General features: G+C 39.9%; 1 protein-coding gene across 1 annotated transcript in view; it reads right to left on the bottom strand.

The window, feature by feature from the left end:
- AKAP12 (A-kinase anchoring protein 12) overlaps positions 1 to 11,983 on the bottom strand; it is a 133,429-nt gene extending 121,446 nt beyond the window's left edge. The window contains exon 1 of the mRNA XM_061624127.1: positions 11,442 to 11,983. Coding sequence (XP_061480111.1) covers positions 11,442 to 11,582 — 141 coding nt within the window. The 5' untranslated portion in view covers positions 11,583 to 11,983. The remainder of the gene's footprint in view (positions 1 to 11,441) is intronic.
- Between the last annotated feature and the right edge of the window lie 6,331 nt (positions 11,984 to 18,314).

The raw sequence follows: 18,314 nt of genomic DNA, 5'->3' as shown, positions 1-18,314 counted from the left end.
CTCCTGCCTCCTTCTCTGTGGTGGCGGTGGCAGATTGGCAGCAAATCCATAGCGGCTGCCAATCTCATCCTTACAATCCCCTTGCATGCTGATTGGCTCCACCATCTGTTGTAGAAGGAGAGAGTCAGGAAGGAGAGAGTCACGAGCAGTTGAGAGTAAGAGGTTTAAAGAGAGGCAAGGAGGGCAGACAGTCAAGCCCAGGTATTTACTTTAATTCTTTAGGCAGAGGTTCTCAAACTGTGGTCTTCGCCTCCTTTGCCCTGTGGCTTGGAATTACTTAAAAAAACTGTGCTGGGGGCTGGGGCTAGCTGGGAGGGTGGGAAGGGATATCACTGCAAGCTCAGGCTACCAGCCAGCAGCAAACTTGTGGCGAGATGGAGGCTTGCTTTTAAAAAAAGTTATGGAGGGAAGGATGGAGCAATGGAGCATGCTCAGAATGCTGTTCGTTGCTAGCAAGGTGGAGCTGGTGGCAGGTGCTTCCTTGCCCCAGGGATCTTCTTTGCTGAAGGGTGTATGTGCTCAAGTAGAGAGGGGGAGAGGTATGTATGCAGGTGTACTTACTTTCTGAAGGGGGGGTTGCTCAAGGGGTGTGTGTGTGTGTATGTGTGTGTGAGTGTGTGAGTGAGAGAGAGAGGGGGGGCTGCTGTAAGGGGGCATGGCATGACTCATGAAGACCCCCCCACTTCTAAATTTATCACTACACTACTGTTTGAAACAATAAAATAATAAATAATAAATAATAATAGTGTCGTGATTAGAGTGTTGGACTTGGACCTAAGAGACCAGGGCTGAATCCCCACTTGACCATAAAGCTCACTTGATCTTGGACCATCTGCTGTTTCTCATCCTAGCCTACCTCACAGGGATGTTGCAAGGATAAAACTGGGGGGGGGGAGAACCATGTTTGTATGCCTCCTTGAGCTTGTTGGAGAAAAGGTGAGGTAGAATATAATAAATAAATAAAGTGGTCCCCAGGGAGAATGAGTCCCTTGGGCTGAAAAAGATTCCCCACCCCTGCCTTAGAGAAAGGGAAGAGAACCTCCAGCAGTGGACTCTGCAACAAAAAAATATCTGTAGCAGGGATAGGGGCCATGCCATTCTCTAGACGCTGTCGGATGCCAACTCCCATTATTCCCAGTCAACATAGCCAATGGTCAGGAATGATGGGAGCTGTAGTCCAGCAGCACCTGGAGGGCCACAGGTTAGCCATTCCTTTATAGCGCTGCTGCGTTCTTTTTAAACAAAGGCGATGCTTTCACCATCACTGATGTTGGAAAAAGAGCATTCTTGCCTGCCAGAGCTTTTAGAGCAGGGTTGGGCAGCACATGGGACTTGTTATTTATTGCAGGTGGGGAAAGCTTGGAGAGGGAGAGCGAGTAAGGGCTGGAGGGGGTAAAAGTGAGTGGATGGAGTGATGGAAGAAGGGAGGGAAAAAGCTCTATGCAAGTGATCACTTCAGACCTCTGGCAGAGTGATTTACCCCTCTCCTGGAAATCTGCTAAGTGTAACCTGCTAACCACAGAGTTTTAAATTTATTCATCACCTTTTTATGCCATCCTTTTTCTATGGAATTCAAAGTAGCATTTTAGCCTACCAGCAAGAGGTAAATTAGGCTGAGAGATAGTGAAGCCCAAGGCCACTCAGCCAGATTTACAACTGACTGGGTATCCAAACATAGATCTGCCGTGTGGCTGTAAACACTCTAGTTGCCAGATCAAAACGTTTCCATTCACCACACCTGAAGGGGGAACAGATTGATCTGCCGATCAGCTGCAAAATCTCTTTGAAGCTTTTTTTTTTTAGTGCTCAAACTGCTCCCAGAAGGTTAACAGTAAAAAGAGGCAGCGTTTGACTCGCATTGTGCGCCCCCATTTTCAGAAAAGAGAGGTGGACACACACTGGAACTGGCAGAGAATGTTCCCGAAATGGCTGTTTTAGAACTGCAACTTCCTTACAAAAGCAAAAAATCTTCTATAGCCGGATCCTAACCAAGGCCAGTGGAAGTGAATCCTACTTATTTCTAAGTCAACATGTTTAGGATTACATCCTAGCAATCCAATCCCAAGCAGGTTTACTCAAGTGCCTGGAGTCTTAACAGGATTCTTACTGTTTGTATTAGTTCAGCCTCTCCCTTCATTAAGCCACGCTCTCCTCCACTTTTTACCTCAGTCTCTCCCCCATTAAGCCACTCTCTCCTCCACTTTTTTACCTCAGTCTCTCCCTCCATTAAGCCACTCTCTCCTCCACTTTTTTACCTCAGCCTCCACCCATTTATACACCATTGCTCACCTCCTCCTCCACTTTTTATCTCAGCCTCGCCTCATCTCCCATTTTGCATCTCCCCTCACATTTCTCCCTCAGCCTCTTTTATCTCCACACCTATTTGCCCAATTCCATTTTACCTCTATGTTCCCTCCCCCACCTTAATTAAAAAAACCCTCAAGGCCCACAGATTTGGCGGGCTGCGCCGTTGGCGTAAGGCGGCTCTGCCTGGGTCCCTCTCAGCCTGAGAGTGCGCAGTGCGGAGCAAGTGGGGGGAGTGGTCAAGCTTCCTCAGCAGCCCCTTTTCCCCTCCTTCCCCTCACTGCTTCCCTCACTGGCACCAAGAAAGACGGTCAAGCAGCAGATCCTACTCATCCACTGAGGCTCTTTCTCTCCACCGTCCACCTTCTTAGTCAAGGTGGCAGCGACAGTAGACAGGAATGTTGCGACTGAGAGCTGATTATACAATGCGCAGGGTTTTGTTTTTGCTTTTTTGCCTTCCCCACCCACCTGCCAGAGAGACAGAGACAAGTCCCCATTTCTCCCCACTGACACAGCAACTGCCACGTTAGAAGACATGGAGGCAAAAGATGTCTATAGGAAGCAGTTAGTCCCACCTCACTAGGGCCCCATGCAAGGTCGTATAGAGGGGGGGTGTTAAAAAATGATCCGCTCCCCATGTCAAATACGCTAGGTACACCACTGGGAGCAGCTGCAGTGTTTCCAACATCACACCAGCACCAGACCCCACAAACCCTCTGGGTGGCCCTACAAAGCTGACCGAGGGGGGCACTGAATGCACTACTCACTCAAGGCGCTGTTTATCCTAGGGCTAACTCTGGCTCAATATATATCCTTGCTACAGTCCCCAGGATTATTCTTTATTTACTGAATTTATATACCATCTTTGCCAAGGCACTCAAGGTGGCTTACAATTTTAAAATACTAAAATAAATAAATGGTAGAAGAAGTCAAGCTGACCCTGTTGGGTGTGTGAAGGGGACAGTTTGACTGAAGCAGGTCCTGATGTTGTCTTGGCCTGCATTCCTCATCATCTTCTACCTTTCTTTTTCATTCCCACAGGTCAATTGATACCCATTGGCCCTGTAAGGGGAGGGGACATTCTGAATATTTATAAACCTGCTAGAGAGGAAGAAAACCCATTGTGAGAGTAACTGTGGCTCTGGCTATGTAGACGTTTGAATCATAATGTGTTCAGGCTAAGGTTGTAAATTGCATGATTGCATTGCATGAAAAGGCAGAGCTGCCATTAACATCTATGAATCGGAGCCATGATGCGAGAGATTTCAGCTTCTGTACTTGTGAAGGTTTCACTAACAAAGTGGTTCTCAAACTGTACAGTGGGTTCCCTTTGGGATCACAAGAAACTTGAAACAGGCAGGATAGAACCATGACGCGAACGTCTCCTGAAGGAGGACCTTCCCTTGTCCATTTTGTATTTGAGGGATAATGTTCCCCTACTAACCCATAATCTCAACTAGATTTAGAAAGAAAAGCTGCTGCTTTATTCCGATTATGTTTCCTTTGCATGGCTTTAGAAAGGGGTCAGAAATGTCCTGCACTGTTTCTCTTCTGAAGCTGAATAGCCCCAGTTCACTGATCTTCACACGTCCTGCACTTATAAATCTAAACATGTTAACTTGTGTAATGAATTACATCAGGAAAAGTCTGAGAATACTGCATTACTGTGAATGTCAATGCAATTATACAACTGCTACATCCACAACACTTACAGGCCTTGCTGTTGGAAATGTACTCTCAATTACTGCAGAACACAAATCAACTTTTAGATATTTTGTGTAGGAGTACAATCTTAAGAGTCAGACAAACATATTGCTCTTGTAACATGGTGGCAAGGCCTTTATCTAGCATAGCCTTTGACTGTTTTTACTTCCTCAGATTCCTTCATCAGCTGAATAAAAAAAACCTGATGAACATTTGAAAATACACTCACACAATCAAGGAGCAAACATGTGAAAAGAGTTAAGCTAACATGCAAATTTTCAATTTGCTGAAATCCATGAAACTCAAAGTAAAAGTTCAGATTTTGGGGCCCTCCACTGGTGGTTGTTTGCAGGTGTGTTCTGCAACATGTCAGTGTAATATTACATTAGTTGGGGATTTATACTGGACCTTCCTTTTAATTAGTTGTTCTATGATGCTTCCCCTAATTTACTACATTATTGCCATCTGGAGGGGCACGCTTGAACTATAGTGCAACAAAACAGGCACACACACATACAAAACCAAGGAATATTTGCAATATGAAAAGTTAATGGATTTTAGCAGCAAACTATAGGACATGTGTGTATTACAAACAAAGCGGTATAACCACCAGGGAACTTTTGCAGGTGCAAATGATATTGAAAGCACAATCACATAGAACCACCCCAATAACATATGAATACAAGTCATGATGAATGGTCAATAAAATCAAGATTTGGAGGGGCCCTAAGAAGGTATTGATCTTTCATATATAAAGAAATAAACTTAACCTATGCCATAAAGTTGAAGGGTATATTTTTACATGGATAAAGTGGGATACAAGTCTCAGAAATAATGACTAATTTTATCTCCTGTTACTATGACACTTGTTGTATATGAAGATGAGATAAAACATTAGTTCCTTCAGTGTTATTATAAAATGTAATTAAATGTCAGAATTTATTTGTATCTCTTAATTATATTATAGGAATGTTATTTTCTGAGGAGGGGAGATGACTCTTTGCACCCAAGTCCTGCTTGCAGGTTTCCCATGTGCAACTGGCTGGACACTGTGAGAACAGGATGCTAGACTAGATGGGCCATTGGCCTGATCCAGCAGGCTCTTCTTATGTTCTTACGAGTATTTCTATAAAAATATTTTCTGTTTCTGCTTGGTAACGTTGAGTTCTGTATGTGTCGATTTCTAAGCCTAGATAATGAAATCTTCCCTTTTGCTTCAACATTATAGTTGCTATTTTCATCTTTAATTTTTTTACTATTTCTCCAAAGGTAAAAACTAAGATACAGTTAGTTATGTTAGGATGCAGCAGCTTACCACTCCATCTCTAACATTTGGTATATTTGTAATTATTATCTGAATAAAACAGACATTAAAAAAATTCATAAATATACCAAAAAAATGTATGTACTAAGTTTTAAATAGCACATTTCATATAAATTCAGTAATACAGTACACTTAGTTTTAGTAATAAAGTATATATTTCAGTTTCTCACAAATCTTGATTTCCCCCCCCCCACTCACCTACAAAAAACAGTTTTTCCCCATGGTTTCAACATTTCCTGTTGTATCTCTGAGTGGGAAACTGAGGGGAATTTGTGATATAGTGCGCAGCCTGTTGTTCAAAGAAAAAACCTCAAAATCTCTTTGCAAGTATAGATATTATTCTCTAGCTCCTCTCTACTGATATACTATATTGGAACCATTTGTTTTAGAAGATTAACTATCCATACTGGGTAAGGGGCAGACTAAAGTAAAGTGCTAAATTACTTCCTTCTATTTTGCTGTCCACTAGCATGTGCAGAAATAGAATCCTGAAAGCTTAAGTACATTAGCATTAATTATTAATTCTGCTATTATTATTATAATTTGGAAAACAATATAAAAGTATATCCTATTATATTCTGGAGAAATGTGACAACAGGTATATTAGGCTGAATCCCAATATATACGTACTTTGACATAAGTCCCACTAAATTTGATAGGACTTATTTCTAAGAAGAAAAGCATAGGATTGCATTTTTAAAACAGTAAAAATGTTTATTTTATTTATTTATAAAACGTATATCCTGCCCTTCATCTTAAGATCCAGAGTTGATTACAGCAATGCATTCATAATGCAATCAACAAAGAAAAAAAGGCAAATCACTAATGCTCTATTTTCCTGTAATATGTCAGTGTCCTGCAATCCAGGCATCCTTCTATATAAAAAACTAAGGCAGCAGGTCTTCAGTTGGTGTCTAAAGCTGAACAATGATGGTGCCAGTCTGACCTCCAAGGTGACTGTCAAACCATAACCAGGATGCTATTACTGAGAAGGCTCTTTGTGGGTCAGACTCTAGGATGTCCCATTAAGTTGAAACTACCAGGAGGGCCTCCACAGTAGATCTCAAGTCATGGGCAGGTTGATGAAGGCAGATAAAGTTGATATCAAAACCTTGATTATTATCATTAATATCAGTATCCACCCTGTCCCTCAAAAGATAAGCATTGTATTTTGTACAATAAATAAAAACAGAGTAAATTTGGCAGAACTTTGATCTGAGGTGGATATGTATCTTGGTGCTGTGCAGAATTTATCTTGGGTTCTATTGTGAGGAACGACTACTTTGAAAGCATTCCTGTAGTTTAAAGCAAAGTGGGGAGCAGCGCCATGGGATAAGAATAAGCATACTTCCCTGTAGTATTTGCCAGGAAAGGCAGCAGTGGAGACATAGAATGTATCACAATTATCTGTCCTGCACCATTGTCCACTGTTGCAAGGTGCTGTTCCTTGAGAATAAGTAGGTGAGTAAGCCTTAAGTCATCAATTCCAACTTTACATTATAAATGATTTTAAGAACTGAAGTGAAACTTCTCTCAGACTGATAAATACTAAGACAGAACCAGGGATTCAGAATTTACTACTGTGCTGTAGCCTGTACTACCCTAAACTGACCTGCCAAGTATAACTTAGTTTGAATTGGCTTAAGGAAGTTTCCAAAAATTGTGAAAGAATGACTGCATATTTTCTATTGTAACACAGAACTGCATATTATTGGAGTTGTTACATTAGCAGATTTTCAATAAATTAGTTCTGTAACGGTAGCTGAAGTGCTGGTGTTGTAAACAACAGTTTCACTGTAATGAAAAGTTCTACATTTCCTAGTTTAAAAAGGGATGAAAGAGGCAGTTAATTGTTGAGCCAGGATAATTCAAGTATCTGCATTCTGGGTAATATTCAAATAGAGAAATCCCAATTAAATCAGTGGATAAGTTGGGTATCACCCACATTTCTTAAACTCAAAAAAGAAAAATTTAAAAAATGATATGGGAGACATTTAGGCTGCAATACACGCTTAACTGGGAGTAAGTCCCACTGAACCCAATCGAGCTTACTTCTGATTAGCAATGTACTGGTTTGCAGCCTTGCTGCATGTGTATGGGGGTGATGCAAAGAGTTGATTTAAATTGTTGCCAGTGCTACAGAAGTACAAAAACAGGAGTGATGCATTTGTCATTAATTATCTGTAAATTCCTGCAGCACAAAATATTTATTTTTCCAGAATAAAAATAATACTAGCAAAAACTAACCTCAAAACATCAAAGATAACAATACGGGCAGATTGGGGATATGTGTGCACATCCCTCTGTAAACAGTTGTTCAACTCCCAACATAAACCATGTTCATAGTGCAGCAGCTGCATTTATTATGTGCACTTTTCATTAAAAAGGATATGGCCATCCCAGATTTGGGGGGATGTATGTTTAGATCACTTAATACAAATTATCCCTTAACCAACCATACTTGAAGGCAAACAACAACAACAACCTCACATATAGTATATGCATTATAAATGCATGAAGTATGGATTTTAACCCATGTTTGAAGAAGGAAAGTTATTCCAAAATAATCAGTGCAGCACTTCAGGAACAAATTGTGAGTATACAGTACTGGATAATTTTCAATTGGTGAACTGAACTTTTCTATCATGTGTTCCTAACGTACCCTTACTATAAATGTCTATGCTATATTCAACATGGAAGAGTAACAGGGATGCTCTAAAGTTAAACCAGAGGTTCTCAACCATTCTGCCCCCAAGGCTCACTTGAGACAGCTGAAAATTACTGAGGCCTACCAGTCACAAAATGGTGGTACAGTAGCAGAGCCAGTCATAAAACATGTGACAGATGAAGACAGAGTTTAGCATAATCAGCTGTCACTTACTAGCATCGTTTTCTACTGACATCTAATCCACCTTGGAAATTGCTAGATTCTTTGCCACTTCATTTTCCTCGTGGCTATGAGTTCCATAGCTTGGTATTCCTCAAGCTAAGTACAGACATTTGCTCTAGAGATATTGTTACTCTTCTTTCCCATTTTAGGCAGAATTTGCTTGCCCTGAGGCTATCTAAGTGGAGAAGGATTTTCTTTTATGTTTTGCCATTCCCGCTCCCAATACACCTCTCAAAAGTGTTTTTACCATCTCATATAATTTCTTCGTCCATTCTCCTTTCACACTCAACTTGTACCTTCTCCCCACCTCAAAAAACTGCCAGATTTTTTCATCTCTCCTCCCTAGTCCTTTTGCATCCACTTTTTCATCCTATAACAGCTTCTCTCTCTCATCTTCTTCCTAATGTATATATTTATTATTAACAATAATATTATTAATAATAAATAATATTAACCTTTTGTCTCACTTTCTAATTTCCTTCAACACCTCCTATAGCCCTTCCCCTTATAGAGGGTGACCTTCCTTCCCTCCTCCTCCTGAACTGTCTCCTGGCCATCTGTACTCAGCATGCAATTTTACTCAGTGCACAAGGAATTGGTGATGTTGGCATCAGTCCAACTAAAGGGCTATAGAATAGCTCAGGAACAGAGGAGGCAAGGGCAGAGGCCCCGGGCAAGTTGTGCCGCCCAGGCCCAAAGGCTGTATAATACCAGGTGCTAAAATAGGGACAACAAACCTGTTGTCCTCCAGTAGTTGTTGTACTCCATCTCCCATCAGCCCAAGCCAACACAGCCAATGGCCAGGGATGGTGAGAACTGTAGTACAACATCTGGAAGGCTACTGGTTCCCCATCCCTGCGCTAAAACAATGGGAGTGGGCTATTTCTTTCATACTATGCTTGCAGGCTTCCCAGAAACCTCATGGCTAGCCACCATTTGAAAAACACTAGGAGTACCCTTAGCTTGCTCCAGCAGAATTTTGGATAAACCAGGTTTGGAACCAGGGGTGAGAGATGAGGATTAAAGTGGAAAATGTGGAGTCTCTTTCCCCACTACAACCCCAAACGCTTCTTCTGCGTTTGGTAGTGGGAAAATATTTCTGGAGGATCCATTTGGAAAAACAGGAAACAGGACCAGGGTTAAGAAAATAGGCTTGGCCCTACCTCTTGCTATGCCTGTATTATTGGCTAGATATTACTTGAAACAATTTATTTATGTTTCTGAATAAACATCTTTTAATTCCTTCTGAACAGTGGCACAGCTAATATGAAAATAATCATACTGTTTGTCTTTTTCCTGATTAAGTCCTTTTCTGGAAGTTAACACACAAATGTATTTGAAACATAGTAAATAATGTATACTTTTTCACATGGCTTAAGAGATGACGGCTTGACCTTCTCAGCAGGAATTTTTCTTTCTCAAGCTTGAAGCCAATATTATTTTATCATCTTGGTTAGATACTTTGGTCACATTTCATGATTTGTGCTGTTACATTTCTGTAGCTGAATTATCTCACAGCAACAAACTGTTTGCGCACTGTGAAATTTTTACTTGGAAATGTGACATTGGAAGACTTATTTTTTTCAAGCTATTAAAAGCTTTGCCCCATTTTACTTTTTTTTAAAAAAACCCACATGCATTTGAAAATGGGCTCCTATTGGGAGGAAGGGCGGGATATAAATCTAATAAATAGATAAATAAAATACCACTGTCAACAATATGCAGTGGAGGACATCAACTACAGAAAATTCTTCCTGGAAGTTAAAATCTAAGACTCAAGGTCATGAAAACAAAGTCACCACCAGTTCTCACACTTTAGAAACACCCACACATTAGATGAGCAGGAACAGTAACCTTTAAATATTCCATCTAGAGTTTAAAAGTATTAAATTGTTTTTAATGAACTTTAACTATTGAGAAAAATCACTGTGCTTAATAAACTGGAATTCTCTCTAAAAAGTACTATATACTAGCAAAATAACATAATGGAAGAAATCATCCTTCCCTTAAGCCATAAATATTGTTTAGAAGATGGCAAAATATTACTCAAAAACTGTACAGAAAAAGTGTATTAAACAGCACCTGATTTACTTCTCCAACACTAAATTATCGGATGCTATACATATAAATGAGATCATTTAGTGAAATTATTTGGTTGGTTCAGGATACAACCTATTTCTTACATGAACATTTATAGTTCTAGAAACTTCAGACATTTATTTACAAGTTATCACACTGCAAACAAAGCAGGCATATAATTCATATAATAAGGTACACTGAAGAATAACCAATACTTTATCTATTGTGAACACGTGCTGTACTTGGAAGCAGGGCAATATTAGGGGGGGGGAGCTGGTTTTAAAGACACTTACGAATGCAGGAAACACCAAGGTGTTGGGTTGACCTAGTCCTTGGATTTCCATTTGTTTTTTATTCCCACCCTTCACCTTTGGATTGACACACCTCTCACTTGCATCCTCGAAGAAAAGAAAGAGGTTACAGTTGCAGCAGTCCTGGGTACCAGCAAGCATTGGCTGACTGCAGGGCTGCAGTCAGGAGGGTGATCTTGGCACAGCACAGTCCGCACCCTTCAGTTCGCCCATAGGGTGGGGTCTTTCCACACCAGTCCGTATGTACACACAAAAGGAAAGCGAAGAGGGCAGGTTGCCTTAACTCCTTCACCACCCCGTCCTCCCCCTCAATACCTTGTATACTGGAGGCTGAACTAAGAGTGATACAAAACCGTCAAATACAATAGGGCCTCCCCAGTAGCGCCCAGGGAAGAAGGTGGGAGGTGATACACGGCGCGACGACTCAAGGCCGCACTCCTGAGGGGCCGGGGGGCTCAAGGAAGCGTTTCGGTTGCTACTAATCAGCCCTGCGCCAAGTACTTTTTTGGCCGCCCTTCTTCTGGCAGACAAAGGGAAGAGAGGGATTTATGACTGCGGAGGGGCCGGTTGCGCAGTTCCCTGGCTCAGGAGAGCTGAGCGTCCGCCACGCCTCACCCTACCAAACTTCATTCCTTTTTTAGGGTGGAAGGGGGACGGGCGGCCGGGAGAAAATGGAGAAGCAGGTGCCCGCCAGTCCCGGCACAGGTGTTTGAATGACTGAAACGAAAGTTTGAATTGACTGAGATGTGAGGCGGCACGGTCTCAGTAAGCACACACACCCCTTCTCTAGCCCTCTCTGAAACACGCACTACGGGAACGAGGCTCGTACCTTGGCGGAGTCCTCCGGCTGTTCAGGCTCGGCCACCTCCGCTGTTGGCGTCTCTCTCTCGGGACTGGTAGACTGGGACTCTCCTGCAGCAATGGCCCCGTCCTGCGGGCTCCGCTGCTCTGCAGAGCTACCCGCTCCCATGGTTCTTCTTTGCTGTGTGGCGAGCGGCTGCTTTGCGGCTCTGTCTGTCTCTCACCTCTCCCGTCCAGATCCGACGCTTCCCGCTTAGGAATGAGAAGATACGATAGCAATAATAAAGATGTCCAGGCAGCTGCGCCCTCCTCCTCAGTCTCGGCCACTCAGGAGAGCGCTCAGGCTGCGAATGAAGGAACCCAGTGGCTTTCTGCAAACTCCTTTAAAAAAAAGGAAAAAGGAAAACCTCCTCCTTGGTCCTCCCTTCTGCCTTCCCCTCCTTCTCCATCACATGAGCTGAGCCCTGGACACGCCTTGCAGTATCAAGCCTTGAGTCGAGAAAGGGTGGAGGCAAGGAGAGAATATCCCGCCACTTCTCATCAAGGTGGCTCCCACTGACCTTCTCCCCCTCCCTCTCTATAGTTCCTTTGACTTATCTAAGTACCCACCCACTCTCCCGATCACACTAGATTAATGGGCCTTAATTCCATTACTGAGAGAGCAGGAGGGAAAGTGGCTCTGTGGATTATGTGACCTTCAGCTGACGAGGCGTTTTTAATGTTTTCCCCAGCAAAGCCTGGCTACCGTGCATACTGTAGTACTTTAGACATAAATCACCAAGGACTAGAATTGCCAGACGTCCTTTATTTCAACACTCCCCATGGAGCAAAGCACAGAAAATAACGGGTGTAGATCAATGGTGCATGAGTCCAGATCTGACTATGGCATAATGCCATTCTAGTCTATGCTACAACCTTTGCACTATGCCTAGATAATTTATTTTATGAGGTGTCTCATAAACGAAATGAATGAATGAATCAACCAATAAATAAATAAAGCACTACCTGTGTAGCCATCTGTGCCTTTAGTTTTTAGACCTGGAGAGCAGATAGCAGTGTAGAAGCACAAGAGACTAGCAGACCTGCAGGTTTCACTCAAAGCTGGGCCCGAAAGCTTGGTCTTGAGTTCATATATAGCAAGTATGGGGAAGCTTTTGCCCTCCAGATGTTGCTGAACTACAACTATCATCCTTGGCCATTGACCGTGATTGCTGGGGCTAGTTCAGCAACATTAGGTGAGCCAAAGCTTTCCCATTCCTGACCTATAGGAATCCTGCAGAGCTCTGTGCTATCTATGAAACATGAGGTACAGAACTACAGGCTGGTGACCTAGTCTAATTTACTCCTCTTTTAAACATTTACGGTGCATAGTGGAGCTACATCTATCCAATGAGAAACTAAACAAAGATCCAATATATTTCAAGCTGAGTGCTCCTAGTGATTTTTGCACTGACAAGTGGTTGAAATCCAGGAATGCAATCCTCCCTCTCACATCAGTCTGATCTGATGACTTCTTAGGACTGATCCATTTCCAAAGTAAGATTAGACATAAGTCTGATTATGGACATTTCTAAAAGATGTTACTATATTTTAAAAACAAATGTGTCTCCAAAAACCTAAGGCATCTATGCACACCTGGCACAGGAACACCAAATACACCCAAATTTGAAGCTGGATGCAGCACTGTTTTAATGTTTGAATAATGGATTATGATGGAGAGGGAAGATGCACATCCCTGTTAGCCTTTTCATACAGATCTCTGATAATCAGAACATTCTCTGTATCGTCCAGTCCATATAAATGAAGGTTGTACATTAGTACAACAACAAAAATCACCACCATAATCATTAACCCAAAGGATTCACATTTGTCAGTCAAATCAGAAGCATTGACCAGTAGCCTTGCAAAGTCATGGAGACAGCCATAATCTGAATCACCAGGCTCAATTTTTGATGTTTGGACATTTTCCAGAGAATGAGAAGAAAAGTGCAGTTGCTGAAATGTACTAAAATATTTATGGGTTTTTATTTCTTTGATTCTAAATCAGCAACGACTGAACTGTCTTTCAATAAAATTGAAGATTGAGATATTTTGTTTACTTGAAGTTATTTAAAAAATGTTCTAGTACTTTACGGCTGCAATCTATGCATACTTATCTGAGAGAAATGAATTCAGTGGGACTTACTTCTGAGTAGACATCCATAGGCTTACACGGTATATATACCACATCAGGTCATTGTCCAATCTAACACACAAACTTGCATTTTCAGTTAACAAAAACAAGCCCAAGTTGATGCTAAGAGTAATTCCATTCCATCTCTTTTGGATGGTCTTTGATAAGTCAGCCATGGGATCTGAAAAGGAATCCTCATGCAGCTGTAGTTGTGCCTAGTGAATAGGACTACTGCCCCAAGATGGTAATGCACAATTCTCCCTGTATCAATAGATGCATTAATTCAGTGAAGTGGGCCTTGGATGCACACATTGTTTTAACCAAGTCCTGGGATTCTCTTACCAAATCAGGCTGACAATAAAATACTGCACTACTAACATTTCTAGCCTACCCTACTGCCTAGAAAGAAAATGGTGTTAGAACAAAATAGCTTTCTGAGAGCACATAGAAGAGTTTACTTTTTTTATTTGTCATTATTAAAATGGTAACAGTAAAAATTGATGATGGGAGACACTAAAGGCATCATGGGAGAGAGGAAAAGGAAATATATTTGCAGCACACACAGTGGTGTCATCTTAGACATCCTACAAAGTGCCATTTACATGTACTGATGCTAATAGTAACTGGTGAAAGCTATGCAATATGTTATTGACTACTAGACTCTGGTCTAGCATTCTATCCATTGTGTCACTAATGTTTTTAAGGTAGAGAAGAGGGCAATTATAATACACCACTTATATTGTTGGACTTCCTCCATAATGAAAAATAAAGCTGGTGTATCTAGATGGAACACTAACACATTAACAAAATGTAGGACTAGGGAAGTGGTTACACAGTTATTTATTATACAGGTGACTGAACTCTAGGAAATGTTTTTTAAAGTTGAGTGTGGTTCTAAGCACATATGGAAATATATTCCATTGATACCAATGGGGCTTACTGTCCTGAAAATATGATTAAATGAAAATGTAAAATATACAGTGCCTTGCAAAAGTAATCAGACCCCTGACCAATGCTCTCATATTACTGAATTACAAATGGTACACTGTAATTTAATTCTGTATGATATTTTATCTTGAAACAGATCTACTAGGTGGCCTCAACGGAAGATGGCCGCGTGAGAGTGAGTACAGCAAAATCGGCTCTTAAATACTTCAGCTTTGTAGCTAAAAAAAAACAACCAATATAATCTACTAAAGAAGAGGCAATATAACAAGACTGTGCCTACTAGTTCCTGACTTTGATTTGGACAACTCTATTTAATTGCCTTGCTCATTATTTTACTCTGCTGATTTATTACCATGTGAAAAGCTGAGAGAGAGAGACATGAGATAAGACGTCTCTGTGTTCCACTATTGAAGAGAAAATTAATAAGAAACAGTATATAACAGCAACTGAACTAAAAAGCTAACACCTTATCAATATTTTATAACTTTTAAATCATTTTTAAATTGTTTTAAATGCTGACTCTGTATCCGGGAGAGTAATTATGGTTCTAACTAGACGAAAACGTAAAGAGCTAGGTATTCCTTTAAATGAAGAAGATATACAAGAAACCTCCAAGGAAAAACAAACTAAAATCACTTCTTACTACCAACCGAAAATGAATGCAATAACGATAAATGACAAAATAGATCTGAAAGAAAACTTGTCCTTTGAAAATTTATTAATGGAATGGGATATAGACAAAATACCATCATGGCTGCCAAGCAATGAAGAAAAAAACAGCATTTTAAATCTAGCGCAAGAAATGGAGGAGGCAGAAAATGTCGGAATTACCCATGATTTATTACCATGTATAAATCAATCTGGAACATCATTACCTGACGAAGAGGACTCAATGCCCCCATTGGAATCTTCAGGCTCCTACGAGAATTTTAAAATCAACTCCCAATCCTTCATCTCGATTGCAGGAAAAGAAAATGAACATGAACAAATCAAAATACAAACAATTCCAATTAATGATGATTGGTGTCAAATGGTGTCCCAATCAAGCAAATTCACTCTTAACAACATTAACAGAGCTAACAGTAAAACAAGTAATACAAACTGACTCTGACACCAAAAATAAAAACGCAGCTACGCAGACTTCCCATTCAGACCAAAGGATAGATCATCTTCCTTTGAAGAAAAAAGAAATAAGCTCTAAACCTCCAATGCAAACTGCGAAAAAATCTAAAAACATTAAATCTATTAGGAGTCATCGTAAATGCCACTTGAAATTTGAAAAACTTTTCAAATTACTTGACACAGAAAAAACCTCGCCAAAGGAAAAAAAGAGGAAAAGAAAACGAAAGAAGAAGACGAAGAAAAAGAGCACCGAATTAAAGAGCATAGTGCCATCTAGTCAAGGAAAATCGCAATTAATCTTAGAACAAGATACACAAAGATTATCAAGCCCAAAAAGTATCCAGGCGAACTCGAACTTTAATCTGAATGAACAAGCTCCTAAGGAACATTTAATAATGAACCCAGACAATGAATTTTCTTCTTATTCAATTCAAAATAACAGAGATTGGAATTTAATCCTAAACGAAAATCAATTGGCTCTAATAAATTATCCAAAACCAGTGGGATATTTAACACAAAATGAAAGAAAGAGACATCTGACTAATATTGTTAACAAAGTATCCCCAGGATTGGTCCAGACAAAAGACATCATAAACATCAAATATTTATTTTACAACTATATTAGCGCCAGAGCTATCGTTACATTTGCATCGAAAGAGAAACTATCTCTTTTCCAGCACAAAAGAGAATTATTGGTAACTCAAAATATTTATACTGCCAGAATTTTTGACAACCAAGTCCCTCCTAAAAGTCTTATGTCTCGTCACTTTATCTCTGAGAGAATTCTAACACAACATGAAGTGGATGCACGAGAGTCAGACATACTCAACCAATCTATAATAGAAATAAAAAGTATGGAGGCCACTAAATTTCTACCTGAAGAAATATCTTTACTGGAGACCTTTACAACTTTATCTTCGGAAGCAAGGTCAGAAATCAGATTTAAACTTGAAAATCTGCTAACTACAGTAAAAGAAATGGATTGTGAGCATGAAATAAGGAACATTAACATCCCTGTAGCAACAGAAAAAATAACCCAAGGGGTTTCAGAATTATCTAGGACCAACCGAGAAAATAAAATTGAAAAAGTATACCAATATATCCCCTCAGATGCCTTGGAAAGAGAGAGACGTTTGTCAAATTTAAATACCAATTGACGTAATAGCAATCTAAAACTCCCTTCCTTAAAGATACTATCGTGGAACATTGCTGGTTGGTTTAATAAAGACAAAGATCCATCTTTTAAGAATTTCTTGGAGCAATATGATATCTTGCTCTTGCAAGAAACATGGGCAACATCATTAATGAGTTTTGATGGATATTCAGCCTACCAGCTAAAAGCCATACCCAGCCTTAGGGGGGGACGTCCAAAAGGAGGTCTATGTATATTTGTTTCGACAAAAAATAATGTTTCTGTTATAAACTGTGAACCCCTATTGGATCTAGCCAATGCAGTACTTATAAAATTATCGCGCCAGATGTTATTATTATTTAATGTTTATCTTCCACCAGGTAAAGAGGTAAAATCGAGCGCTACTAAAACTGCTCAGCTTGAAAATTATATAACAAAATTAACATTATGCTATCCAGCTGCCCTTTTATTAATAGCTGGAGATTTCAATGCCAGACTGGGTCCATCTGATGAAGCTTTGTTTAGCAAATATAAAATGATAGTCCCCTCATTGGATGGCTCAATTTCTATACCTATCAGACATGCAAAAGATAATAGATCTAATTATGTAGGCCTCTCTTTAATGCAAATGATTTTTCAATTGAATTTAATTCTTTTAAATGGTCGTACTAGTGGAGACCTCGAAGGTGAATTTACGTACTTATCATTTAGAGGTGCATCCACAATTGATCTTTGTATAGTATGTCAAGAACTCTACCATTTAATAGAGAGATTCAAAATAATCGATAGGCCTGAGAGCGATCATTCGCCTGTCAATATAACTCTAAAATGTACAGAAGCTCAAATCTATTCTGATTTGCAATCATTCTCGATCATTGATTGTGAAATTCGTCCAAACAGACTCAAGTGGATCCCGAAACTAGAAAAAGAAATTTCAGATAGATTGAATCACGTAGATAATTTGGCCCAAAAAGATCTTATACTTCTTAACAATCAACAGACTGACCCCTACAATCTAGTTCAACAGATATTAAAGGATCTTCAACAGATTTTTCAGCCAAATATAAAAAATAACTTAAAGAATCGGAAGCTAAATTCCAAACCATGGTTTGATCACGAGTGTGTGTTAAAAAAAAAAAATCTAATTGCCACTTTTAAAGCATATAAGTCTATAAGATCACAAGAAACTGCTGAACATATACTGTGAAACCAGAAGCCAATATAAGCAACTTATAAATAGGAAAAAGAAATTAGGTCTAATAGAAATTTGGAATAATTTAAATAATGCTGCCAACTTAAAAAATACTTCTTTATTTTGGAAACTAATAACAAATAATTGGCAAAAAACTTTTACAAACTTAGAATGTTATATTCCTTCACAAACATGGGAATCTTATTTTAAACATCTATATAAGAATGATTCAGATCTTCAAATCCCACAAAAAGTCACCAATAATAATATACCTGAATGGCAACCTGTAACTGTGAACGAAATTCTAGATTTATTATCCAAATTAAAACCAAAT

Source organism: Rhineura floridana, chromosome 4 (assembly GCF_030035675.1).
Source record: "Rhineura floridana isolate rRhiFlo1 chromosome 4, rRhiFlo1.hap2, whole genome shotgun sequence".
Lineage (NCBI taxonomy): Eukaryota > Metazoa > Chordata > Lepidosauria > Squamata > Rhineuridae > Rhineura > Rhineura floridana.
This window is presented reverse-complemented; position numbering and strand designations above follow the sequence as displayed.